The 26710-nt window shown below is 49.6% G+C and overlaps 1 protein-coding gene across 1 annotated transcript in view; it reads left to right on the top strand.

Annotated features, from left to right (window-relative positions):
- Nucleotides 1-26710, top strand: part of B4galnt3 (beta-1,4-N-acetyl-galactosaminyltransferase 3) — a 98165-nt gene that overhangs the window by 66157 nt on the left and 5298 nt on the right. The window contains exons 2-18 of the mRNA XM_051155265.1: nt 78-181; nt 1569-1646; nt 8337-8432; nt 8865-8955; nt 9327-9427; nt 9850-9917; nt 11580-11658; nt 11798-11864; nt 14875-15018; nt 16633-16742; nt 17625-17725; nt 17948-18009; nt 18930-19107; nt 19171-19764; nt 24451-24767; nt 25542-25695; nt 25924-25996. Of these exons, the coding sequence (XP_051011222.1) occupies nt 78-181; nt 1569-1646; nt 8337-8432; nt 8865-8955; nt 9327-9427; nt 9850-9917; nt 11580-11658; nt 11798-11864; nt 14875-15018; nt 16633-16742; nt 17625-17725; nt 17948-18009; nt 18930-19107; nt 19171-19764; nt 24451-24767; nt 25542-25695; nt 25924-25996 (2417 nt within the window). The remainder of the gene's footprint in view (nt 1-77; nt 182-1568; nt 1647-8336; nt 8433-8864; nt 8956-9326; nt 9428-9849; nt 9918-11579; nt 11659-11797; nt 11865-14874; nt 15019-16632; nt 16743-17624; nt 17726-17947; nt 18010-18929; nt 19108-19170; nt 19765-24450; nt 24768-25541; nt 25696-25923; nt 25997-26710) is intronic.

Below are 26710 nucleotides of genomic sequence, written 5' to 3'. Positions count from 1 at the left end.
CTCTTATCATTACCTCTTCCAGACGTATGGGCTCCCGAGTTAAGTTGACCTGTCTTCCTCTTCTTTCTCTTTCATAGGGTATGGCAGCTGGAGAGAGCTGGCCAAGGCCCTGGCCAGCAGGAACATCCCAGCTGTCGATCCGAATCTCCAATTCTATCGTCCCCAGAGGCTGAGCCTCAAGGTACGTGGCAGGTCTGCTCTGTTTTCCATCTTCCTGCTGCTACATCAGATAGGGCCTTCAGTTGCCCTCAGCGGCTCCACGGCCTTAAGGGAAAATCCCTTTCTCTGAGGTTTATGCAGAAGGTAGGCAGCTGTGGAAACCCAGCCTAGCCTTAAAGCTCTAGCTGCCAGCAGACAGAGCTGTCTTGCCTTCCTCAAGGGGGCCGAGTTGTCTTGTTTCTGCTTTTACAACATTGTTCAGACTATCCAAGTCAGAGCTGTTCCAGGCCAGTGGCATCTGTGTCAGACAAGCATCCTAAAGCTAAGGGTATGGCTTAGACCTTGCGTGAGGCCTGAGATTTCGTCCCCATCTATATCTATATATATATACATACACACACACACACACACACACACACACACCTCACACCACACACACACACCACACCACACCACACACACACACACACACACACACACACACACACACACACACACACACTGCATTTCCTGCATACTAACCAGTATATCCTGGAGACACCTGATGACAGTAGCAGATGTTTGACATAGAAATCCAGAGGTGGTAGACAGATGCCGTTCCCTGCAAACAGCTGGGGTGTAGTTTGCCATGAAGCATTTCTCTGTACTGTTTCTTAGGTGGCAGAGTAGGAAAACATTCCAATTTGGACCCTCCTCCCACCCTACCTTTCATCCTTGCAACAGTTGAGCCTAAAGCAAAAATGGACCCCCAAAGCCGGACAAGACCAAAATAAATCTGTGGGCCCAAATGGTAGGAAGGGCTTGGGGTGTCTTTGAGGGGCTCCCATTTGTTGATACCAGTGACAAATCTGGATAGAACTTGGGGGTGGGGTGTTGAAGGAATAAGAAGTCACAGCTCTTGCCCCAAGGGGGTCCAGAGTCGTTTTTTTTTTTTTTTTTTTTAAATCTGGAACAGTTTGAAAAATTCAGGGAAGTGAACAGACTTCAGGAGCGCACATTGACAAGACTGAGATACTCTCCTCAGGGATGTGGTGTAAATAATGAAGGCGACTGTGTCCCTTAAGCTTCCTTGGGGCAGGAGCTATCTCCACAACCTCCTACTTTCCCACAGGCATCTTCAAGGAGCCACGAATCCTGTCCTGACTCAAGTTTGTTTCTTCCTTCCTTTCTTTCTTTCTTTCTTTCTTTCTTTCTTTCTTTCTTTCTTTCTTTCTTTCTTTCTTTGAGACAGGGTTTCCCTGTGTAGCCTTGGCTGTCTGGGATTCGCTTTGTAGACCAGGCTGGCCTCGAATTCACATTGACCTGCTTCTGCCTCCGAGTGCTGGGATTAAAGGTGTGCGCCACCACGCCTGACTCAGACTCCAGTTTCTTAATATTCTCGCCAACTTCGTTTTTTGTTTTCCTGATAGGATCAAGATATTGCCCGAAGCAGGAGTAAGAATAGTAGCTACTTGAGGTGGAACAAGCCTGTCCCCTGGCTCTCAGAGGTAAGGAACTCTACTGAGCCTGATCTTTTTTTTTTTTTTTTTTTTTGGTAGATGAGTGTTTTGTCTGCATGTATGTGTACCTCTAGTGTACCTAGAACCTGAAGAAGCCAGATGACAGCATTGCATGCCTTGGAATTGGAGTTACAGTCAGTCACGAGCTGCCATATGGGTGCTGGGAATTGAACCTGGGTCCTCTGGAAGAGCAGCCAGTGCTCTTAACTGCTGAGCCATCTCTCCAGCCTCTGAACTTGGTCTTTAAGAGGACTTAAACAGATGAAGTAGGGGCACAGACGTTTGCTGCAGGCCTGCTGTGTGCATATCATTGTACACTAGCTGTTTGGACTCTGGAAGGTGGCGTTGTGTTAAGTCCGCTTTCTCACAGGAGCAAGTTCCTGACACAATCCACTTGTAAGGAGGAAGGTCTCTCTGGCTCACGCTCTCAAAGCTTTCAGGTCTTGGTTATCTGCCCTGCTGCTTTGGGCCAATGTTAGCGCAGCACATCTTGGTGAGAGCCAAGGAAGATTCTACCTTCTGGGTGGACAGGAAACAAAGAAAGAGGGGAAGGAGCTGGTGGTAGTGTAACATCCCCTCCAGCAGCAGGCCTCTGTGACCTGTTTCCTGTAGGCTCTGCCTCTTAAGGATTCCACCCATTGCCAATGGCACTGCAGGTTGTGACCGATGGGTACTTCAGAGACATTGTAGATCCAAACTGTAACAGTCATGACCTTTATTTTATAGGTGGGAAAACAGTGTCTGGGGAAGGGACACGACTTTCATAGCTGTGCCAAACCCCAGTCTTAAAGATAACAACCTCCCCAAGAGTCCTATCTCAAACCATTAAGACATTCCAGGAAGAAAGGGACCCATTGTTAAATAAGATTTAAACAAAACACAACAAAACATAAAACCCCCCACTGTGCTGGACAGCTGTTCTTGGAAATCCACATTAACAAATGAGAGATTCTGAGAAGTCCTGGGGAAATCTGTTTAGCTTGGTTTAGCTCAGTGTGTCCCAAATTTATTCGCCCCTGAGTGGCCTTTTTCATAAATGCCTGTTAAGATTCTGAGCTACCAGTGTTCTAAAGAAACATGGGTTAGGAATCTGCTGCAGAACGCATTTATTATGGGGCCAAAAATCAAAAAGTGCAGCGACACAGCAGGACAATCACCTGGACCTTCACAGCAAAGAATCAGTCTCTTAACAAAATCCCAGCCATCCTGATACCTTTTACTGATTTTTTTTTTTTTTTTTTTTTTTATGAACACGTACAAGTCACCTTGATTGAGTACGTGCTTGTACCAAACCTGTGGAATAGCCTCGTGCTTTGGAGAATCGTATTTTACAGTGTGTCTAGAACCCAGAAACCCCTGTGGGCCTGTGGAGGAGACTGCTTTCCTTGGCTGTGCGGTGTGGGCCACTCCATTGTCTCTAGTGTTCCTATTGCAGATTGATCTTGACGCTTGGGTGGTTTTGTTTCCAGCCCACCCACTCAAGGCAGGAGTAAGGGAGACAGTGTTAGCTCCTCCACTCTGTGAGGCGGCCTCTTTTTAAAGCCCAGAGCGAGGATGGATTACAATGCTGGCACAGTTGTTGTAGGTGACATCATCAGGCAACTGGAGAGAGTATGCTGGGCCATTGCTGTAAAGATCTGGTGAACCAGCCTTCTCTTTATTAAGGGCAGCTTGGATCATTTTTCTTTTCCTTTCTTCCCCTCCTCTTCTCCCCTCCCTTTCTTTTTCTTTCTCTTTTTCTTCTTCCTCCTCCTCTTCCTCCTCCTTCTCCCCTCCTCCTTCTCCTTCTTCCTCTTCCATGTTGTTCTGTCTTGTTGTTTATTTTTGAGACAGGGTCTCATAACCCAAGCTGGCCTTTTAAACTCAATGTAGTTAAGAATGACCTTGAACTCCTAATCCTCTGCCAGTGCCTCCCAAGTGCTAGGATTACAGACATGTGCCACCACTTCCAGCAGGTTCGCAATTATAGCCATGTGCCACCATATCTGTCCTAGAATTTACTTTTTTTTTTCTCAAGACAGAGTTTCTCTATGTAGCCTTGGCTGTCCTAGACTTACTTTGTAGACCAGGTTGGCCTGCCTCTGCCTCCCTGAGTGCTGGGACTACAGGCGTGCGCCACCACGCCCGGCTCCCCTCTGCTAGTCTTTCCTTGGCTACTGCCTGTACGTTTACTTCTCCTTCTGCTTGGCTCTCAGGAGGCAAAAGTTCCTGGGAGGATGGTGTAGAGATGGGGAGAACTATATTTCACATTCTATTTATCCCTTCCTCTGATGGTAGACAGATTGTCGCTGATCTGGGGCCATGTTGGCTAATGCTGCTGTGAGTGTTGTGTAAGATCTGCTGTGGATTAGACTTTCCTGTTTTTAGAGCCCAGAGCACCACCACTGCAGCTTGTCTCACCTTCTCCACACTTGGGTCACATGGTGAGGCACCTATAGCACACCCATTCCTTATGAGCCTTCTATAAGAATGGGGAGGTCCACAGAATGGGCCTCCAGCCTTCACTAAGCTCCAGAATGGCTCTTATCTTTTTTTTTTTTTTTTTTTTGTATCTGGAGCCCCTTCATTCCACAGGGGAGCACCCTCAAATCAAGAGCAGACCACAGGTTAGGAGTATGACTTATTGGTAATGTGGCTCACTGGCATGAGACCCAGAATTTAATTCTCAGCACTGTCTAAAAAACAAACAGGGGCAGGAGGGCTGGCTGGAGAGATGGCTCAGAGGTTAAGAGCACTGACTATTCTTCCCAAAGGTCCTGAGTTCAATTCCTAGCAAACACACGGTGGCTCACAACCATCTATAATGAGATCTGGTTCCCTCTTCTGGCCTGCAGGTGTTATATGCAGGCAGAGCACTGGATACATAATAAATAAATCTTTAAAAAAAAAAAATGTGGGGAAGGAGTAGACCAAGCTGTTCAGAACTCTGCCTGGGAATCCAGTAGGTGGGAACCAGTAGCCTGCTGGCTGCACACTGAGGTCAGGTAAGGCCTCACTGGCCCCAAGCTAACCCACCCAGTAGGTGTGCTGGCTTGTGACAGCAGCAGCAAGCTGCACCAAGTCAGTGCTCACAGCTGAGACACCCAATCTTTCCTGTCCCTCTGCTCCAAGTTTAGGTGACACCAGTTTATGCATCTCATGTCTTGGTCTTTTGAGCTGTCTGTCTGTCTGTCTCCCCGTGTCCTCGCCAGGCTAAGTGTTATATATACCAGTGAGCTGCACTCCCCTCTCTTTTATCTAACTGCACAACGAATATGTTAACTGGTACAAAGTGCTCAATGATGAAATGTGTTGCTCCGGATTCAGCTTCTGCAAGCATTTGTTCATTTAGATAATTCAGATGTGCTGGGACACATGGGAAGAGGATACAGAGGACCTTAGAAGTATTTGAGAAAACTTTCAAGGAGTAAATAGGAGGCTGCCTTGTGGGGAAGAAAGCAAAGGATCAGGAAACAGTATTTGTTAATTTGCTTTTTTTTTTTTTTTTTTTTGGTTTTTCTGTGTAGCCTAGGCTGTCCTGGACTCACTTGCAGACCAGGCTGGCCTCGAACTCACAAAGATCCACCTACCTCTGCCTCCCAAGTGCTGGGATTAAAGGTGTGCGCCACCACACCCCGGCTCCAGTATTTGTTTTAAAAAAAAAAAAAAAAAAAAGCTTGGGATGTCCAGAGCTGGATGGTTTGGGGCCAAGACTGGGGTTGGATGTGGGTAGGTATGGCAGGCAGGTCAGTCCTAAAGATCACAGTGAAATTTTATTCTGTAGACGCCTGAAGTTTTCGGCTGTAGAGTGCCTTGCTTCTTCAGAAGAATCCTGGACACTGAGCCCAGGGCGGCACCTCCCGCCCACCCCCATCCCCCATCCTGCTGCTGGCCTGACAAGCTCACTAAGGCCCAGCATAGGTGGAGCGAAGGAAGGGAAGGGGGTGGAGCAGGCCTTACCCTCCTTGCATACTCCCTCTGCCCCTCCCATCCCCACAAGGTAATTGCTGTGTTTTCAGGGGGTCACTTCCTGAGCCCCCCAATATCCTCCCTTCTAAATGAGGCAGTCCAACAGATACCTTTCCCATGATGGCTGACTGCAAGCTCCAAACCATCACAGCTAAAGCGATGGGAAAGCCCTCCCCTGCCCGGCTAGGTAAAGGAGAGGCCACTGAGGCTGATATGCCACAGTGCCGCACTCTTGCTACTTTAAAGTCCCTAAAATGAAATGACACAGTTCTGGTGGAGTTAGTTGTCAGTCTAGGTCTGTGTCCAAGAGTCCCCAAGATACCTCCACAGTCAGAGGTTGGGGTCAAAGGTCTGTGGCACAGCCAAATGCTAAGTGAGGTCTACCTCAAAGAAAAGGCTAATTCTCTCATTTACTCTTGGGAGCTCTGCTGGCTTCCCACAGCACCTCAGGCTCCCACAGCCAACCTTGATCGCCTGGGGACGAGGAGCTGCGAGAGACTGGTGTCTACTTGCCCTCAGGCCAAAGCTACTTTCATGGCAAACCCATTCTCATGTGCATCTGGCACCCTAGCTCTAGGCTTCATACAGCTGACCACTCTGGAGGCTGAGCTCCCCCTGCTCTTCCTGGGGGCGGGGTCGGGGGTGGGGAGCAGGACTCTCTGACCTAGAGTCTCCTGGGGAGGGGGGAAAAGCAGACCACTTGGAGAAGACAACCGAGTCCTTTAAGCTGGACTTGAGGAATTCCCCCAGAAGCAGCATAAAGCCCCCATTCTTTCCTCCCTTGTGGCCTCAGCCCGCCTCCCACCTACCAGCCCACATACTTTCTCACCCACCCCAGCCCCCTCCTTGCATTCCAGTGAGTGATGGCTACTTCCCAAGGTCCCACATTCCAAGTATTGACCCAGCTAGTGTGCTTAAGGGTCGGAAAGTGACAAGGTAGCCTCTGTCCTCAGAGTCCAGCAGTGGGACAGTGTCCATGAAGCCTTGCCCATCACTGCAGCCTAACTTAGGCCCTCATCTCCTGTAGAACACCTCCCTCACCCCACATCCTACTTTCAAAAAAGAATTGTGTGTTGGGGTACACACACACACACACACACACATACACACACAAACACACACATATACACACACATACACACACATATACACACACATACACACACATATACACACATACATATATACACATACACACACGTAAGCTGGTATCTGTGGAAGTCAGAAGATAACGCCTGGTATTATTCTTCCGGGGCCATCCATCTCTTGGCCTGGGGCTTACCTCCTGTCTCATCCCACCCCCATATTAGGATTCCAAGTTCATGCCACCTTTTTCGTGTGTCCTCTGGGGATGGAACTCAGGCCCTTGTGCTTGTGTGGCAAACGCTCTACCAAGTGAGCCATCCTCCCGGCACCCCATCCCGGATCGCTCTGCACAGAGGATTTCAAAAGGAGTCCTTCAGTCTGGGGACCTGCTCCACTTCTGCCCACTTTTTTTTTTTTTTTTAAGTTTTTCTTTTTCGGTTTTTCGAGACAAGGTTTCTCTGTATAGCCTTGGCTGTCCTGGACTTGCTTTGTAGACCAGGCTGGCCCCGAACTCAGAGCTCCACTGCCTCTGCCTCCCGAGCGCTGGGATTAAAGGCGTGTGCCACCACCCCCGGCCTCTGCCCACTTTTTTTTTTTTCAGTCAGGAGTGACTAGATTTTGGATCTGACTAGCTACAGTTGGGGTTGGGATGGGGCAGGACAGGACCTGTTTCATAGTGTGGGTAAGACACCACCGGGAGGGTGCTAGGCTGTGGTGAGGGGCTGCTGAAGGAACTGGACTGGAGTAATCTGAAACTATGAGTCGCCTGGGACCCTATCCCTGCTTCTCCTGGCTCCCTAACCATGGCCCCTCCAGCCACCTGGTACATGGGTGTTGCCTTTGTCCTTCCTGTCTTCAGTTAGAGGATCAGGCCTGTCCCCCTCCAATGCCATGCTGCCAGGAGCCTGTGAGCTACAGGAGACCCTGGTACTTCTGCACAACCCAGAGGAACCCCAGCTAGCACCACAGTCTTGCTCAGCTGCTTCCCCCAACCAGAGTGTGAAGACTACTGGGTAGATAAGGTTTCATGACAGGCAGACAGCTGCAGAGAGACATGGGAGGCACAGTGGGCAGGACCTAGGCTGAAACCTAGTCAAGCTGCTCCCAGCTCCCTCTGTCGCTTCTGCCACCTTGCCTTGCCTGTTATACCCTTTGCCTCAGGGGATGCAAGGCAGCTCCCTTCCCGCCTGGAAGGAACGAGGTGTGTATCTGTAGGCATGTGAGTATATACCACCCTACCCTTAGAGTCAGGCCACAGGGCTGGTGTTAGCTTTGCATCCTTGTGACAAACATGTCTGAGATAACCAGCTCAGAAAGAAGAGAGGACTGTTGTGGCTCAGGCTTTCAGAGGCTTAGTCCTGGGCTTGCTTTGGCCTTGTGGCAGCTTAGTACATCGTGGTGGCAAAGGACTGGAAAGTCAAGAAAGAAAGTAGCTGGGACCACAGTATCCCCTTCAGGGGCACTGCCCTTAGGTCCTCACCCCCTAAAGCCGAGGAGCATCACAGGTTAGGAGCCAGATCTTCCATAGAGTATGCAAGAAGCACTGTGCCCATCTGCTCACTCTGCTCCTGCCCCCACACTCACAGGGCTGAGCGCAGGCTACTCCGTCCAACTCACTCATTGTCCTTGCTCTGCTCTACACAGTTCCGGGGCCATGCCAACCTGCATGTGTTCGAAGACTGGTGTGGCAGCTCCATCCAGCAGCTCAGGAGGAACCTGCACTTCCCCCTCTACCCCCACGTGAGTGCCTGTGGGGATGTCCGTCTCCCTTCATCTCATCTGCCCCACCCACCTCCTTCTCAGTCTGTTATAGTCTGTATTAGCCCCTTAGTCTCTTGGGCTCTCTCTCTCTCTCCCTCTGTTTAGAGTATCTATCTTGTCTTCTCCTTTGCTAAGGCTCTTGCAGCCTGCCCACTCTGCAGCATTCCAGTTTAGGCTCTCCATGTTTATCCAGGGCCAACATGCACAAATGTGCAAGTTGTGCCTTGCACAGGGTCACCTGGACCGAGGATGAGTGGGGCCTGACAATTATCTTGTATTCTGCATACCATGCCACACCCCTAGTCTCTCTGGTTCCCTCCTGGTCTCCCCACCATCCTTGAATAGACTAAACTCAAATTCCTTAAATTCTTCTTCCTCATTCTGAGTAATAGATCATCTTTCTCGATGTAGATCCGCACAACCCTGAGGAAGCTGGCTGTGTCCCCCAAGTGGACCAACTATGGTCTCCGCATATTTGGCTACCTGCACCCTTTTACCGACGGTGAGGGAGCCCCAAAGCCTCATTCTTCCTCCTGATTTTTGAGTTCTTTGGGGGGAGGGGAATACTAGAAACATAAGCCTGAGCCAGGAAATGTGTCTGCACTGAGTCCTTGTTAGTCCGTCATCCAGAGAGGGGAAACTGAGGCATGGCGAGCTCTCATCTAGCATACTCAGACAGCTGCCCCGCACCCCCCCCCCCCCACAGCTAGAACTGGCTGGTCTCCATAAGTCTTCTCCATCTTCACATTGCTCCCCCAGAGTAGAGTCTTCCCTCCCATGCAAAGTTGGGGGCCAAAGCATATGAGTGAAAGGAATCAATGCCCTCGTGCCAATGCCCTCCTTGACTTCCCTATACGCTCTGCTGTTGCCCAGGGAAAATCCAGTTTGCCATCGCTGCTGATGACAATGCCGAGTTCTGGTTGAGTCGCGATGACCAGGTCTCAGGCCTTCAGCTTCTGGCCAGTGTGGGCAAGGTAGGTTCGGCTCGGCCCTTGATCTCTCATTGGCCCCTGAAGACAGTTGCTGATGTGGTATATGAGACAATTGGGAGCCTCCTTGACCATTAACACCGTTGGCTTGAAGAAGGGACAGGAGCCACACACAGTGCCCTTCAGCTCTGCCCTGCACTGCAAAGGACGTGCAAGATGTGGGCAGAGTGGGGACCCAGCCACACACATCTTTCAGGTTACCATTGTCCCTTAGCCTTGCTAAGGATTCATGCTGGGTCGGCTGCCCGTGGGAGGATCCCGGTCCATCCATCGGTGGGGGCAGATGTGTGTTGGCCAGCCTTCCTCCTTAACTCTCTTCTCTCCTACCCCTCTCATCTCACTCCCCCCCCCCCCAATCTTCTCTCCTGTGCTCTCTTTCCTCCTCTCCTCTCTCCCTACACTTCTAGACAGGAAAGGAATGGACAGCTCCTGGAGAATTTGGGAAATTTCAGAGTCAAATTTCCAAGCCAGTGAGGTGAGTAGGGAGGGGTACCGCCCACACTCCAGTGAGCCCCTTCAGTGTCAGAACCGGGAAGGCCCCTCCTCACCCTCTCCACTAGCCTGCTGCTCAGGGTTACTGTGCCTCAGTGTCCACATGGTCTGCCTAGCCAGAAGCCATCTGCCATGCCCTTCCCCATTTCATAAATGCCTTTTTAACCAAAAAAAAAAGAAAAAAGTTAGGCAGGGTAATGCATGCCTGTAATCCTAGCACTTGGGAGGCAGAAGCCTTTGTGAGTTCTGATCTACAAAGTAAGTCCAGGATTGCCAAGGCTACACAGAGAAACCCTATCTTAAAAAACCAAAAAAAAAAAAAAAAAAAAAAAAAAAAAAAGAAAGAAAGAAAGAAAGAAAGAAAAGCCTTTTTAGAGTATTTTTCTTTTTTAAATGAGTGTGTTTTGCTTACACGTGGCTAGGTGTGCCATGTGTGAGAGCTTGGTACCCTCAGAGGACAGAAGGATTGTTGGGTCCTCTGGAACTGGTCTTACAGTTATAGGCTAACATGTGGATGCTGGGAACTGAACCCTGGTCCTGTGCAAGAGCAGCACTCACTCTGAACTTGTAAGCTGTCTCTCCAGCCCCGTTCCTCATGTTCGATGAGGTGACTGAGGCCTACAGAAGCTCTGTGACTGGTGGAAGGCCACACAGGCCACACAGATATTGAGTGGCACTCAAGGCTAGAAAAGAGGTCTTTTTTCTTCCCATTTTCTCCAGACCTAGAAATGCTCAACACATAAAGACTACCTGATGGTTGCTCTGGGGCTTAAGGGAGGGCTTCCCAGCTGGGCATGGTGGCGCATGCCTTTAATCCCAGCACTTGGGAGGCAGAGGCAGGCAGATTGATGTGAGTTCGAGGCTAGCCTGGTCTACAAAGCAAGTCCAGGATAGCCAAGGCTTCAAAGAGAAGCCCTGTCTCAAAAAACAAAAAGAAAAAGAAAGAAAGAAGGGAGACAGACAGACAGACAGACAGACAGACAGACAGACAGACAGAGACAGAGACAGAGAGAGAAAGGGCATCCCTACAGGGAACCAGAATCATGACCTTGTCGTGATCCTAGGAATTCCAGCCTTTTCCAGAAGCTAGAATGACATTAAGAGCTGGCCTGTGAACTTAGTCCAGCTTCAGCCTGCCACCTGGTGGCCTGCACAGTCACAGGTGACACCATGTGCCAGCTAGAAGTTTCCTTGAGCCGACCTAGTTTGCAAAGAGCCCTCGCTGCTTGCCAGAGCACCTTGAGTCCTCTCAATGGTTGGCGTGGACCCCAAAGCAAGGCTTCGTGGTCCAAATTACAACTCCATTGCTCACTACGTGGGTGACTTTGGCAGTGACTGTGCCTCACAGCCTGGCTCACAGCCAAGGAGTGTCAGTAAAAGCACTGAGGATGGTTCTGGCGCGCAGCAACTGCTCACAAAGGCTTAAACCGTGAGTGCTGTTTCACGGGGTCCCCAGCCAACTTGAGAACTACTTATATTTGGCCCTTGTGGAAAGAAAACCAAGGTTAGCCATCAGGAGTAGGTAGGAGTAGATAGTTAAATGGCAAGTTCCTGGGAGGAGAAAGGGGCACTTGGGGGGTTTATGGTGGGAAAGGTTGACGCAGGGAAGCTGAGGAGAAGCCTGTTTCCTGTCTCCTTCCGCCAGCTTGTCAGCCTCACGCAGGTACTACTTTGAGGTGCTACACAAGCAGAACGACGAGGGTACCGACCACGTGGAGGTGGCGGTGAGTGCCTTCCCGCCCCGCACGCTTACCCAACCCCGGCTGTTCACCCCCTCCCCCCCCCCCCCGGCATTCCCGTATCTCTTGAACACTGCCCCAAATCCAGGGACCTCTAACCTCTGTGCCCTTCCTCTAATTCTAGTGGAGACGGAATGATCCTGGGACCAAGTTCACCATCATCGACTCTCCCTTCTTATCCCTCTTTACAAGTGAGTAGGCTCTGGCTGCCTGGATGCAGGTGAAGTCAGAGGGCTGGGGATAAAGGAGGTCCAGAGAAGGAGAAGAGCCGGAGGGACCAGACAGTTAGGGAGACTTTGTTCTCTCCGGTCAGAGGTCTCACGTCTGTGCTAGATAGCAACACTGTGGTGGCGCACACTGTTAATCCCAGCACTCTAGGCAGAGGTCAGCTTGATCTACAGAGAGTTACAGGACAGCAGGGGTTACACAGAAAAATCCTGTTTGGAAAAACAAAAGCAAACACACAAAAAACCAATGTGCTAGGCACAGGCATGGCAGTTTGTTTCTTTGTTTGGGGGCAGGGGGAGAGTAAGCAGCTAACACCCCCTCCCCAGGGATCTCCATGGAGAAGAATTTCCTGTTAATTAATTAATTAAATGTATCTGAGTGCTCTGTGTACATGTACACCTGCAGCCAGAAGAGGGCATCAGATCACATTATAGATGGTTGTGAGCCACCATGTGGTTGCTCAGGACCTTTGGAAAAGCAGACATTGCTCTTAACTGCTGAGCCATCTCTCTCCAGCCCTGGAGCAAAATTTCTTTTTCTTTCTTTCTTTCTTTCTTTCTTTCTTTCTTTCTTTCTTTCTTTCTTTCTTCCTTCCTTTCTTCCTTTCTTTCTTTTTTCTTTTTTTGAGAAAGGGTTTCTCTGTGTAGCCTTGGCTGTCCTGGACTCACTATGTAGACCAGGCTTGCCTGGAACTCACAGTGATCCACCTGCCTCTGCTTCTTGAGTGCTGGGATTAAAGAGGTGTGCCACCATGCCTGGCTGGAGGAAAACTTCTTAAATCTCTGCCAACAGTAATTCCTTTTAGCCTGACCTATTTGCACATGATTTTATGAATATGGGCCCGTAAAGTAGGTGTGTACACCAAACATTTACTGATAGCAAATCATAAGGAAATTCATTTTAAAATTATGCTTTTTATATACAATTTATTACATATTAAAGCAGATTTGCATATTAATGAAATATACGGACTTCGTTTTTACATCATTAAATCTTGGTGCTGGAGAAATGATGGCTCAGTGGTAAGAACACTTGTTGCTCTTACAGAGGATCCAGGGTCAGTTACCAGCGCCTACATGGTGGCTTACAATCATCTTTAATTCCAATTCCAAGGTACCTGGTATCTCCTTCCGATCTCTGTAGGCGTCAGGCAAGCGCATGGTACACATGCAGAGATTTGAGCAAAACCTTCACACATATAAAATAAAAAATTTTAAATATAAACTTTTTTTAGAAAAAGAGTACTTAATTGCTCTTCCAGGCACTATGAAGTAGCTCATAGTTAACCTGTCACTTAACTCCAAGAGCTCTGATGCCCTCTTCTGACCTTCACAGGCACCAACACATGTGGCATATACTCACATAGACTACAAACACATAAACAAAATAAATAAGTAAATAAATTTTAGGCTAAGTATGGTGAAACATGCCTTTACTCTCAGCACTTAAGAGGCAGAGACAGGCAGTTCCCTGTGAGTTCAAGGCCAGCCTGGTTGATATAGTGAGCTAAAGGACAGCCAGGGCCACATCACTGTGAGACGCTGTCTCAAAACCGAAGCAAAAAGCTTTTTATAAAAAATAAAAAATTAAACTCTGGCTGAATATTTGATGCTGGTGAATGGAGAGCATCTTCCGGTATTTCAGGTAATCAGTATTGTATGTGCGTGCATGTGCCGGGGGCACATGTGTGCAGAGGCCAGAGAGCATGTCTGGAGCCCTCCTTTATGGCTCTCTATGTTACCCAGTAAGACATGGCCTCTCACTGAACTGAAGCTGGTTTGGAGCGGGCTGCCTGACAAGTGAGCGTCGGGCTCTACCTGCTTTGGCTCCACAGCACTGGGCTACAGGCCACGTCCAGCTTTTATGAGGGAGATTCAAACTCATGTTTGCGAAGCAGACACTCTTCCTCGCTGAGCCATAGCCTCAGCCCCTTGATCAGTGTCTTAATCTTATAGTCATCATTGCCGAGAATAAGTGGTACAAATAGAGGTTATGTTAAAGGTCATTTAGGAAATTCAGTTCTAATTCTAAGCCAAAATTCGCATAACAGCTTTTTGTTGTTGTTGTTGTTTGGTTGTTTTTTTTGGTGTGTGTGTGTGTGTGTGTGTGTGTGTGTGTGTGTGTGTTTCTGTAAGAGCATTGAACTTCACGTGCACAGTAAAAACACCGTATCCTGGCATATAGCGGTTTTGAGCCTGAGCCGAGGTTTCAGGGGTTGTTGACTGGCATTGCTCGGTCAGTGCCAAGGCTGACGGTGTGGTACAACCCAAAACTTTTTGTTATTGATGCATCTTTTTTCACCACCCCTACCCAGTCATACCACTCTGTGAGGGGTTTGACCACCAGCTAAAGCTGTGATCTGGAGAAAAAGAGAGGCGGGGTGAGCAGGCTTGAGGACCGAAAATACCAGAGTCTGATCCCCAGCCTGGCCTCTGATAAAGAATGCTGTAGTTAGTGACAAGTGCAGACACAGAAGGACCACTGTAGTGCTGTGGATGCCTGGAGGCTGGGGCTGGCTCACCCTGTTCACAGGTGGTTATAGGAGATACTGTCCACCCTAGAGGGTGGAGCTGGATTGCATGGGTGGTAACATCTTACCCTCTAACTAGAGACCCTTAGGTTCACACCCCAGCACTGCCAGGAATACCCAGGAAGGACCAAATAGGGGTAGGCTATGTGAAATTAAATAATATGGATGAGTATGGGTTTCTGTCAGATCACCTTTAGTAAAGCATTTTAAGGAAGAGGTATCTTTTTCTAGTCTGTACCAAAGTGGGATATAGGCTGGTTGTGGGCTGGAGTGGGCTCAAAGGGAGCCACAACTTCTCTGAGGGCGGGGCTCCAGGCATGGCTTAGACTTTACCTGCAGGAATACAGAAGCTATGCTCGAGCCCCTCCACCTGTGACCCGGCAAAGCGTGCTGGATTCTGTCAGACCTACAGCTTCTTTCTGTTCTCTGCTCCCTGGGCACAGATGAGACTATCCTAAGGATGGATGAGGTGGGCCACATCCCACAGACAGCAGCCAGCCACGTGGGCTCCTTTAACACTCCCCCCAGGGATGAGCAGCCCCCAGCGGACATGCTGCGGCCTGACCCTCGCGACACCCTCTATCAAGGTAAGTCCTTGGCCATGGACTGATCAGCACATTGAGGGTCTGCACCCGCCAAGCTCTCTGTGTTGATGGACAAGACTCAGGAGACCTGTCTATTCTTTAGTGGCCCTGAAGTCACAAAATCCTCTCCCCTTTGGACGTGTAAAACAGACCATACATACCAAAAGCAAAAGAGGAATTATGTCCAATTCTAGGATTCTACAAACCACTGTAGAGTGGGCATTTGTCTAACCACCACTCAAGACCAGAAATAGAATCAGAAGAGGCCTTGATGCAGTCCTCCCCGGCCACAAATGTCAGAGTCTCCCAATTCTTAGTGTTCATGAACGATTGTGTTAGTTTCTGGCTTTGACGCCGAGGCTTGAACCTGGGACCATGATCTGAACATGTGCTCTATACCACCAGCTGCACCTCCAGCTGGTCATGCTTACATTTTAATTTTGTTTGTTTGTTTGTTTTTGTTTGTTTTAGTTTTTCGAGACAGGGTTTCTCTGTGTTGCCTTGGCTGTCCTGGACTCACTTTGTAGACCAGGCTGGCCTTGAGCTCACAGCAATCTGCCTGCCTCTGCCTCCTGAGTGCTGGGGCTACAGGCATGCGCCACCACGCCCAGCTCATACCTACATTTTAAAAGCTGATAGTGCACCTCATGCATTCCCTTTAAAACAAAAGAAGGTGGCAGCCAGATATGTCACCTGTTACAAGCGCAGCAGTCAGGAGGAGGAGGCAGGAAGATCCTGAGTTTGTGACCATAGCAGAGCAGACCTTGTCTCAGAAAAACAAAGCCCAGAACCAGTGAAAACTGGACAGCAGAGAAGTTCTTGAACCAAGGAAGGAAATCCACTCAATGGGATGATATTTTAGTTGAAAATCCTCAGGAGCCGCATATTGGAGTGAAAACCTAGTAGCTCAGAGAGGCAGAGAAAGCACCCAGCTGACCTTTCTACTGAGCTCATATCCTGATGGAAAAGGCCCAAAAGGCTCACTAGCTCTGCTGACAGTCCAGGAAGAAAAAGCCAAAGAACCCAAGGCCAAAGGCTTGCTAGCTCAAAAGCCCCCAAAAGCCAAAGGCCAAGGAACTAAAGAGCTAAAGAGCTAAAAGCCAAAGAGCTAATTCTACTTCTACACGCTGCTTTACATGCCCCTCAACTCAAAGTCCCTTCTGCTCTTTAATCCTTGTCCGCTTGCCCTACCTCTTGACCTAGGGGTACTGTATTAAATGCTGTGTACAAATAGCTCTTGGATTAAAGGTGTGTGCTAGGGCTCAACCACGCCAAACAAGAAACAAGGTTTTACAGTTCATAATCTCAAGGATCACAATGGGATCAAATGTCCTTCAACAGAGTATATTAAGGTGGAGCCTTGAGGCCTCTTGAAGTGCTGCTAGACAGAGATCCAGTTGTCCTGTGACCCTGTGTGTGGATTCCTCACCCCTGAAGAGTGGCAGACTCGGCTGATAGACATGGGTTGGGGCATAGTTGTCACCTGTGACTACAAATGGAAGCTGCTTGGGTGGAAGCCATCAGGCTCTCCCTCAGCCATGAGGCTTTGTGGCCCTAAGGTGTTTGTGCCCTCACTTTTTTACACACACTCCGATCCTCTTTCCTTCCTGTTCTCAGTGCCTCTGATCCCCAAGTCCCATCTGCGTCACGTCCTGCCTGATTGTCCCTACAAACCCAGCTACCTGGTGGACGGGCTCCCGCTACAGCGCTACCAGGGCCTCCGCTTTGTAAGTCATGTCCCTAGACCAAGAAGGATTTGGAGAAGGGCCTGCTGGCCTGTGCCTGGGGGTGACAGAGACAGGGGAAGGCCGATTGCACTTCCTGTGCCCTAAGCTCAGCAGACAGGGTGGCCTCTCAGGTCTCTGGGCTGCGTTCCTGGATGGGCCCACTGGAGCGGCCTGTTCTGTAGAACCTGCAGATGCATGCTCTGCCTTGGAACCTGCCTCTTCCCCCATTCTGCAGCCTGGTGACTGTGCCAAGGGCTGCACAAACCCTGCCCCGCCTTGCTCAGTTCCAGCAACTGGGTGGCCAGTGGTATTTCAAACTCACAGACCAGACACTTGGGGAGAATGTAATGGATGTGGGTGGTAGCTTCATCTGTGTGTAGAGTGAGGAGCGGAAAGGATGTGATATACCCAGCTTTAGAGTGAAGATAGAAGCCTGGCTGTAAGAAGGAAGTGGCCAAGAGTCATGGCCAGGCCAGAGAGTGAGTGAGCTGTAATTGAGGATATTTTGGTTGGTTGGTGGTGAGCTCAGCCTGTGTTTAGGAGGCAGAGGAAATGGGGCATAGAACGGGCTCAGTGCTGTGAGAGTTAGTGGGTAAAGGCTCAGAGATGGAAGGAGAGGGTCAGGTGGCAGAGAGAAGAAGGGATGGTTTTGATGACAAGGGCGACAGATGGCTCAAGGAGCTTCGCGGTGAGGGGCTTGTTCTAGGGAGCCTAGGAGAGCAGGCATGAAGAGGCTGGAGCCCAGACTGTACCATAGCAGCCCTCCCACCTCCGGGGGTGGGGGTGAGGGGTGGGGGGCAGGGGGCAGGGCTCAGCCCAGGCAGGCTGGTTCTTCCCCAGGACTTGCCCTCTGATGTCTGCCTTTATTTTTTCTTCTTTCAGGTTCACCTGTCCTTTGTTTATCCCAATGACTATACTCGCCTGAGCCACATGGAGACCCATAATAAATGCTTCTACCAAGAAAGTGCCTATGATCAGGACAGGTGTGTGTCACTAAATGGGACACGTGGAGGGACTTGCAGGGAGCTCTATAGGAGCCTAGGCTGGAGGGGCCGACGCTCTACACCAAGGAGTCCTGGGCCCTCCTCACACGCGCTGTGTGAATACACCCTCCCAGAACATACTGTCTCAACTCCTTTCTCCACTCTGCCCAGGGAGTACCTGTGAGGAACCTGGTGGCGTCCACATGTCCCTTTCTCCTACAGGTCCAGCTTCCAGGAGTATATCAAGATGGACAAGCCAGAGAAGCAGGGCCTGGAGCAGCCAGGTACAGAGGAGAGTGCAGGCCTAGCTGCAGGCAGTGGTAGTCGTCCCTTTCTGGGGGGACATTCCAGTCATACAGTCTTACACCTGCGGCGCTTAGCTTGCAGCTGCCCCCCTGAGCCGGTCCCCTCATCACGATCCAGGGAACAGAGAACAGCGCCCGCACCTTTCATTTCAGGGCCGTGTAGAGCGTGAAGCTTCTCACTCACTGGGGCAGTCGGACATGTGGGTGGCTCTGAGGAAACCCTGGCACACTACTTGGAAACGTGCCCTAGAGAAGCCCTGTGTTGCGGTGGCCTCCCTTCATGAGGGATGGGGTATGGCTGAGGCCACTTGTGATGTCTGAAATATTGCTGATACTAGCATGGTACTTTTTTGTTTTTAAGCTTTTTCTTGTTTGCATATGTTCTTTTAGTTTTCTCCTCCTCCTCCTCCTCCTCCTCCTCTTCCTCCTCCTCCTCCTTCGTAGACCAGGCTGGCCTCGAACTCAGAGATCCGCCTGCCTCTGCCTCCCGAGTGCTGGGATTAAAGGTGTGTGCCACCACGCCTGGCTGTGCTTTTGGTTTTTAAGACGAGGTCTCACTCTACATTCAGGATAGCCTGGAACTTGCTACATAGAGCAGGCTAGACTCAAATTTGTGATGATCCTCCTGTCTCTACCTTCCAAGTGCTGGGATTACAGGCGTATACCACCATGCTGCCTATTCGCCTAACAAAATGGGGAGGGGACCTGCGGGGGAGGTAACTGAGGCAGAAGAACTTGTCCAGGGTCACACAACAAGTGACAGCCCCCGCCCCCAACCCCCCACCTCCCACCCCCACCCCTGACTCCCTGGGCATGCCACATGTGTAACTCTGTCTGCTATCTTGTGTTTTCCGGGAAGAGTTGAAAACTCCTAACTGAGGAATGGTTCCTATCAACAGGTTTGGAGGACGGCCTTCTAGAAGAGTCCCAATATGAAGAAGCACCAGAGGGCATCCCTGCCTCCCTAGACCAGAAGACCAGCACACAGGGGAGAAAACAAAAGACGACTTCCGCCCCAGGGCTGGGTGTCACTGACTACCACTTGCGGAAGCTCTTGGCTCATTCACAGAGCAGCCAGTTGGTACCTCTTTCCAAACTGAACTCTTCCGCTCCCTTCCCAAATGATGTCCCAGCCCAGAGTGGACCGTTGGTACCTCTTTCCAAACTGAACTCTTCCGCTCCCTTCCCAAATGATGTCCCAGCCCAGCAGCCAGAGAAAAAGATAGGGAGAGCTAGCCCTGTGCCCAGCCAAAGTTGGTCTCCTTCTGACAAGGGGTTCCCGAGGAACCTGCCTCTCACCCAGAAAGCACGGCCCACTGCTGACCATCCTGTAAAGACTCCTGAGCAGTCTCAGTGGTTGGATCAAGTAGAGTCCTACATCGCCCAACAGAGAAGGGGTGACAGGCTGGAGCCTCAGGCCCCCAGCAGGAGCTGGCACGGGGAGGAGGAGGAAATAGTGGTCGCAGAAGGCCAGGAAGGAGAAATGGAGGAAGAGGATGAGGGGGAGGAAGACGAGGAAGAAGATGTGAGTGAAACATTCGAATACGTGCCCGTGTTTGACCCGGTGGTGAACTGGGGCCAGACCTTCAGTGCGCAGAACCTCGACTTCCAAGCCCTGAGGACTGACTGGATTGACCTGAGCTGTAACACATCTGGCAACCTGCTGCTTCCGGAGCAGGAGGCCCTGGAGGTCACGAGGGTCTTCCTGAGAAAGCTCAACCAGAGGACCCGGGGGTAAGGTAAAGGGGCTCCCCTGGGGTACATGACAGGGTTATGTACCCCATCCCATCTCTCATAACCTTCCCCCCTTTATATGTTCATTTGTTTAATCAAGATCTTTTCAGAGAAAATTCAAACACCATTAAGCCCCGTATGCCGCCATGTACAACATACCAGTTTTAAAAGTTTGCAATAGAGCTCAGTCACCACTGGTGTCTAATAATTCCAGGACATTTCCATTACTTTTGTGTTAGCTTGGGTCCCGCCCCCACACCTGTTGTTATAATGGATGAAAATCCCAACCATTAGATTTTACCAATAAAGACTCAGGAGCCACATGGTGGGGTGAAAACCTGTTGCCTCAGAGAGGCAGAGAAAGCTCCCAGGTGACCTTCCTACCCAGCTCATATCCCAGAGGAGAAACCAGAAAGCTCATAGCTCAGCTGACAGCTCAGGAGGAACAGCCAAAAAAACTGAAAGCCAAAGAGCTTGCTAGCTCAAAGCAAGCCCTTTCTTCTCCACAATGTCTTAAACATCCTTCAACTCCAAGTCCCTCCTACTCTTTAATCCCTGTCAGCTGGTTTCTTGCTCTGGCTCTTGACCTAGGGTTAACTTTTTAAATCCTGTGTATAGAAAGCTCTTGGATTAAAGGTGAGTGCTAGGGCTGAGCCATACCAAATAAGAAACAGAGTTTTGCTGCGCAGTTGTGGCACATGCCTTTAATACCAGCAACTGGGAGGCAGAGGTGGGTGGATTGCTGTGAGTTCAAAGCCAGCCTAGTCTACAAAGTGAGTCCAGAACAGCCAGGGCTGTTACACAGAGAAACTCTGTCTCAAAAAACCAAACCAAACCAAAACAAACCGAAAAGCAACAGGGTTTTACAGTTCACAATCTCAGGGTTCCCGATGCACCAACTAGGCAAGTGCTGCCCTGCTGAGCTACGTCTCTAGCCCTTTCTTTTCTTTCTTTTTGGAATAGGGGCTCAGTAAGTTATTGAGCCTGGCCTTGAATTCACAGTGTAGCCCAGGTCTGGAACCTAAGACCTCCTTGCCTCAACCTCCAGAGCAGCTGGAACTACAGACCTGCACCTCAAGGCCTGAGGAAGACAAAAAGGGAGGGGGAAAAAGCCCACTCTGCTAATTATTTTTGAAACAATTCTTTCCCACACGGTTATCCTGGTGTATGATAAACCATTAGCGCTATCCTAGTTATCCAGGTTCTCTCTGCACCTACTAGCTGTCCTGCGTAGTCCTCCCTCCCACACAGTCCCAGGCTCTGGTAACTACGCACTTCCCTCTGCTCCTGTGATATAGCTCTGTTGCTTTCACATATAAACAAGGACACATGGTATTTGTCTTTCTGTGCCTAAATTATCTGATAATTCTATCCATATTGCTGTGAAAGGCTTCTGTTTTTTTTTTAATGGGTAAGTAATATTTCATTCTATATGTAAACCAATGTTAACCCATTCATTTGTGGATAAACGCTTTGAGTTAGCATTTTGGTGGTTGTGACGAGAGCCGCAGTGCACACATGAGGGTAGATGGCTTTAACACACGGTTTCAGCTCCTTTGGGTGGGGGCAGCCGGATCATGGAGAGTCACAGTTTGTCTGCATCCTCACAAGCTGTTATTCCTACATTAGTTTATTTTAGTCATTTGACAGCTGCCAGGCTTGCTGGGGTGAGAGGTGTCATTTTGATTTTACCCTGGTGATTAATGATACTCAATATTTCTTTCTTAGTACTTGTTAGCCTTTTGCTTTGTTTTTTGTTTTTGAGACAAGGTTTCTCTGTGTAGCCCTGGTTGTCCTAGAACTCACTTTGTAGACCAGGCTGGCCTCGAACTCACAGCTGTCCACCTGCCTCTGCCTCCCTGAGTGCTGGGATTAAAGGTGTGTGCCACCACCACCAGGCTTCTTGTTAGCCATTTTAAAAAAGCTTTTAAAAATAGAATTTATTTTTATTTCATGTGCACTGAGTGTTTTGCCTGCTTGTCTGTGTGATGGTGTCAGACCCCTGGAGCTGGAGTTACAGACAGTGGTAAGCGCCTATGTGCTTGCTGGGAATTGAACCAGGGTCCTCTGAAGAGCAGCCACTGCTCTTAACCACCGAGCCATCTCTCCAGCTTGACTTAATTTATATGTATGAGTCTTTTGTATGTGCCTGTTGCCTGAAGAGGTCCAAAGTGGGTGCTAGATCCTCTGGAACTGGCGTTGCAGATGGTTGGTCTGGAACTCACTATGCGGTTGAGGCTGGCCTTGTATTCATAAGCAAAACCCTTATTTCTGCCTCCCAAATACTTCTGGAATTATAGGCATGTACCTGGCTTTTTTTCTCTTTCTTTCTTTCTTTCTTTTTTTTTTTTTAAGATTTTATTTGTTATATGTACAGTGTCCTGCCTGCACGTATACCTGCAGGCCAGAAGAGGGCACCAGATACCATTATAGATGGTTGTGAGCCACCATATGGTTGCTGGGACTTGAACTCAGGACCTTTGAAAGAACAGCCAGTGTTCTTAACCTCTGAGCCATCTCTCCAGCCCTCTTTCTTTTTTTTTCTTTTTTTCTTCTTTTTTTTGAGATGAAGTCTTGTGGGCCTGGAGTGTAGATCATGCCTGGCTGTATACTTTGTTATCTTTCAGAAGGCGTCTGTTCTGGCGTAGAGAGAAAGACGCTCCATGGATAAGAGCATTCCCTGTGAAAACTTTAGGGCCTGAGTTCAAATCCTCACATAAAAGCCTGGCATGCCATTACATGGCTGTAGCCCCAGCCCGGGTGGGCGGAGACAGGCAGATCCACTAAGATTTTCTCCCGAGTCTGTGGAGTCTGATCACCTGGATCCGTGCTGCCTCTGGTTTGCCTTGTCGTTTTTGTTTTTGTTTTTTGTTTTTGTTTTTCGAGACAGGGTTTCTCTGTGTAGATCTGGGTGTCCTAGAACTCCCTCTGTAGACCAGGCTGGCCTCAAACTCACCGAGATCCACCTGCCTCTGCCTCCCAAGTGCTGGGATTAAAGGCGTGCACCACCACTGCCAGACTGGTTTGATGTTCTTGTTCCTCTTGGCTTTTTTGTTGCCTGTGCTTTGAGGCTCACATTTTGGAATTCTTCTCCCAGAGCGACGTCCTGAGGCGTTCCCTGGGTGCTTGCTTTTGTAGTGCCATTCATTTCTAGTCTTAAACAGAAATATTAAGCCTGGCCGACTCTGAGTTGACTTTTGAGTGGCGAGAAACCTGGGCTTGGCTTCATACTTCGCACGTGTAGTACCTCCTTCAGATGAGACTGTCCCCCGACAAGGCATCTTCTGCTGCCTTGGCTGAAACCAGTTGCCCGGAAATGCCAGCTTCCCTAGTCTCCGCTATTGATCCACACCTGGGGGGAGTGTTGTTTTGAGTATCCCCGGGTTGGGTGAGTGTATTTAAAACTTTAGTATCTGCTTGGTGGGTTTTTTTCTTTCTTCAATCAGTGTGAAGTGACTAGTTTTGGCTTAAAGTGTATGTTTTTTAGCTATTCCAGCAACACGTGTTTTCTGATTCCTTTGCTTGGAGCGCCTTTGCCATCCTTTCACCCTTAAGGGCGTCTTTATTTGATGGAGAGGCGTGCCTCTTGGAAGCAGCAAATAGATGAATCCTGTTTGTTGTTGTTTTAAGATTTATTTTGATCGAATGGTTTAAATCCCAGCACTTGGGAGGCAGAGGCAGGCAGAGATCTAAGTTCGAGGCCAGCCTGGTCTACAAAGCAAGTTCCAGGACATCCAGGGCTACACAGAGAAACTCTGTCTTGAAAAACAAACAACAACAAAAGCTTTTTACCCTTATTTTTGTATTATATATATGACGCTTTTGCCTCCACGCGTGTCCGTGTACCACATGCACGTACAGTGCCTGCAGAGGCCAGAAGAGGGTGTTTGCTCCCCTGTGCTGTTGTGTGCTGCTATATGTGCTGGAAATCCAACACCAGTCCTCTGGAAGAGTAGCCAGTGGTGCTCTTAACAGCTGACCCATCTCTCTAGAACCAAGATGTATTCTAAGCTGTGTGTCTATGGGGTGGGGTGGGTGCATGTGTGGCTGCCGATGCCTGAAGAGCCTGTCAGATCCCTTGGAGCTGGATGGTTGTAAGCCACCTGACATGGGTGCTGGGGTCCCAACTCAGCAAACACTCTGGGTTTCTCTGTTCTAGCTTTGGCTTTGTAGACCAGGCTGGCCTCAAACTCACAGTGATCCGCCTGTCTCTGCCTCCCAAGTGCTGGGGTTAAAGGCATGTGCCACCATGCCTGGCCTACAGCAAACACTCTTACTGAGCTAGCTATCACCCCAGTCCCTGGATCCTGTATTTTAATTCATTCTGTTTCCCTGAACCTTCTGACTGGGGAATTGAGACCATTAATGTTAAGAGTTATTGAAAATATATTAATTCTTGTTATTTTGTTGATTTTTCTTAATGTGGGCCAATTATTCAAGGAGTCTGTTACCAAGACCCCTTGTATATTGAGTTTTAGCACTATAAAGGGCCTTAAAGATCTTTGTGGCTCAGTCGCTACATCTTAGAAGACGGAGGCCGTGAATCTGAGGGAGGTTCTCTATCTTGCCTGAGCCTCTACAGCGAACCAATGGCAAAACAAAGACAAAAGCTAGGCTCTCCTGACAGCTGGCTCTGTAGACTTCTACCACACGCCCTCTGTTCACTCTAGCCACCCTCTGCCACAGGAGGTACCAGCTGCAGCGCATCGTGAACGTGGAAAAGCGCCAGGACCGCCTGCGTGGAGGCCGCTACCTTTTAGAGCTCGAACTGCTGGAGGGCCAGCGCCTGGTGCGGCTCTCTGAGTATGTGTCCACTCGAGGCTGGCGGGGAGGTGACCCCGCTGGCAGGGAGGACACAGAAGCCCGGAACCTGCAGGGCCTGGTCTGGAGTCCACGCAGCCGTCGCAGACATGTCCTGAATGCCCAGGACCCAGAGCCCAAGTTATGTTGGCCCCAAGGCTTCTCCTGGAACCATCGTGCTGTGGTTCACTTCATTGTGCCTGGTAAGCCTTAGCAGGGCGGGGTCCTGGCGACTACCAGAAGCACACTGGGTCTGTTTCCTTGATGTGATCTCCCAAGGATTTGTGAGTGAGGTCACCTTGCCAACTGGACTCACGAAAGAAAACAGACAAATCGAACATTGCTGTATGGTTATCAGACGATGGAGCTGAGGTCCGATGCTGAGTTGAGGCCAGGGTTCCGATCATGCTGGATCTCAGGTTTAGATATGAGCATCAAGTTGGGTTGTTGTTGAAGAAATAAGAGCAAGGGTATTATATAGAGTGGGTTTTGTTTTGGTTAGTGTGTGTGTGTGTGTGTGTGTGTGTGTGTGTGTGTGTGTGTGTTTTGCCGGAGATCAAATCCAGAGCCTGGCGCATGCTAAGCAAGGCACTGGGCCACATCTCCACATCCCTTAGGGATCTTTACAACGAGAAAGGAAAACCTAAGGCACATGTAACAATGCAGGATAAGATGTAGCGATAGAAGATGGCTGGATAGCAGGTCTGTTAAAGCTGGACAGGGTTGCTGTCCTGAGTCCCGCTCAAGACTGTCTGCCAGGTGTTGCCTGGGAGGTGTGCAGAGCTGTAGAAGCCCCGGTGGCTGGTGAGCCCCGCCCTCCCTCAGGTTCTCTGCGCTGCGCGCTAAGAGATTCCTGTAGTGGCACTATCCCCTGGTGAGGATCTACGGGGCTCCTGACGCAGGTCAGAGCGGAGAGCTGTTCGCCTTTCCGTAACACTCTGCTCTTTTCTCGCTGCCTGACCGACCTACCTGGACAGTGAAGAACCAGGCTCGCTGGGTGCAACAGTTCATCAGAGACATGGAGAGTTTGTCCCAAGTCACAGGCGACTCACATCTCAACATCATCATCACAGACTACAGCAGTGAGGACATGGATGTTGAGATGGCTCTGAAGAGGTCCAGGTTGCGGAGGTGAGGAAGGCCTCCCTCCGCCTGTAGCTGCTCTCCACCTTCCCGATGTCCCAGGAATACTGGCCAGGGTGGAAACCAGAAGCCACAGCCAGCCCTCCCGAATACCGATGTCCAGATCCTGCCCATGACCCAGGAGCACCCACTGTCTCTATTTTGTGCCTTCTGACTCCCATCGGGCACCCTATAGCTGAATCCTCACATAGCCCTGCCTTTCCTCTCTTCCTGCAGCTACCAGTACCTGAAGCTGAGTGGGAACTTTGAACGCTCCGCTGGACTACAGGCTGGCATAGACCTGGTGAAGGTAATGGCTCTCAAGGGGGATTGGGACGGTGACCAGGGCACTAGTTAAGAGACAGAGAGACATCTGGAAGGTGGAAAGTAGTCAGCTACTTAGCAGAGAGGGGATGGAGATGTGTGACTAGGCTTGTCACATTCAGTTACTGTAGCAGGATGACCTGAGTGTCCTTGTTAGCTTTCTATTGTTATGGTAAGCACCATGACCAAGGGCAGTGTGGGGAGGAAAGGGTTAATTGCCTTACACATCTGGATCACAGTGAATCATTGAGGGGTGTCAGGGCAGGAGGGAAGGTGCTTGTGGGCTTGCTCTTCATAGCTTCCTCTGCCTTTTTCATTTTAATTTTTTAAGTTAACCATTACAGATGGTTGTGAGCTACCATGGGGGTGCTGGGAATCAAACTGTGGTCCTCGGGAAGAGCATCCAGTGCTCTTAACCACTGAGAGCCTGCTTTCTAGCCTTTCATCTTACTTTTTCATACAGCTCAGGACCACCTGCCCAGGGGTGGCACCAACCACAATGCTCTCTGGACCCTCTCATATCAGGCATAGATCAAGAAAATGCCACCCAGGGTTGCCCAAAGACCAATCTGATGATCTGATGGAGACATTTATTTTCTTTCTTTCTTTCTTTCTTTTTTTTTTTTTTTCCAGACAGGGTCTCTCTGTGTAGCCCTGATTGTCCTGGACTCACTATGTAGACTGAGATCCACCTGCCTCT

This window comes from Acomys russatus, chromosome 13 (genome assembly GCF_903995435.1).
Source record: "Acomys russatus chromosome 13, mAcoRus1.1, whole genome shotgun sequence".
Lineage (NCBI taxonomy): Eukaryota > Metazoa > Chordata > Mammalia > Rodentia > Muridae > Acomys > Acomys russatus.
The sequence above is the reverse complement of the archived record's forward strand: the minus strand, read 5'-3'. Positions and strand labels throughout refer to the sequence as shown.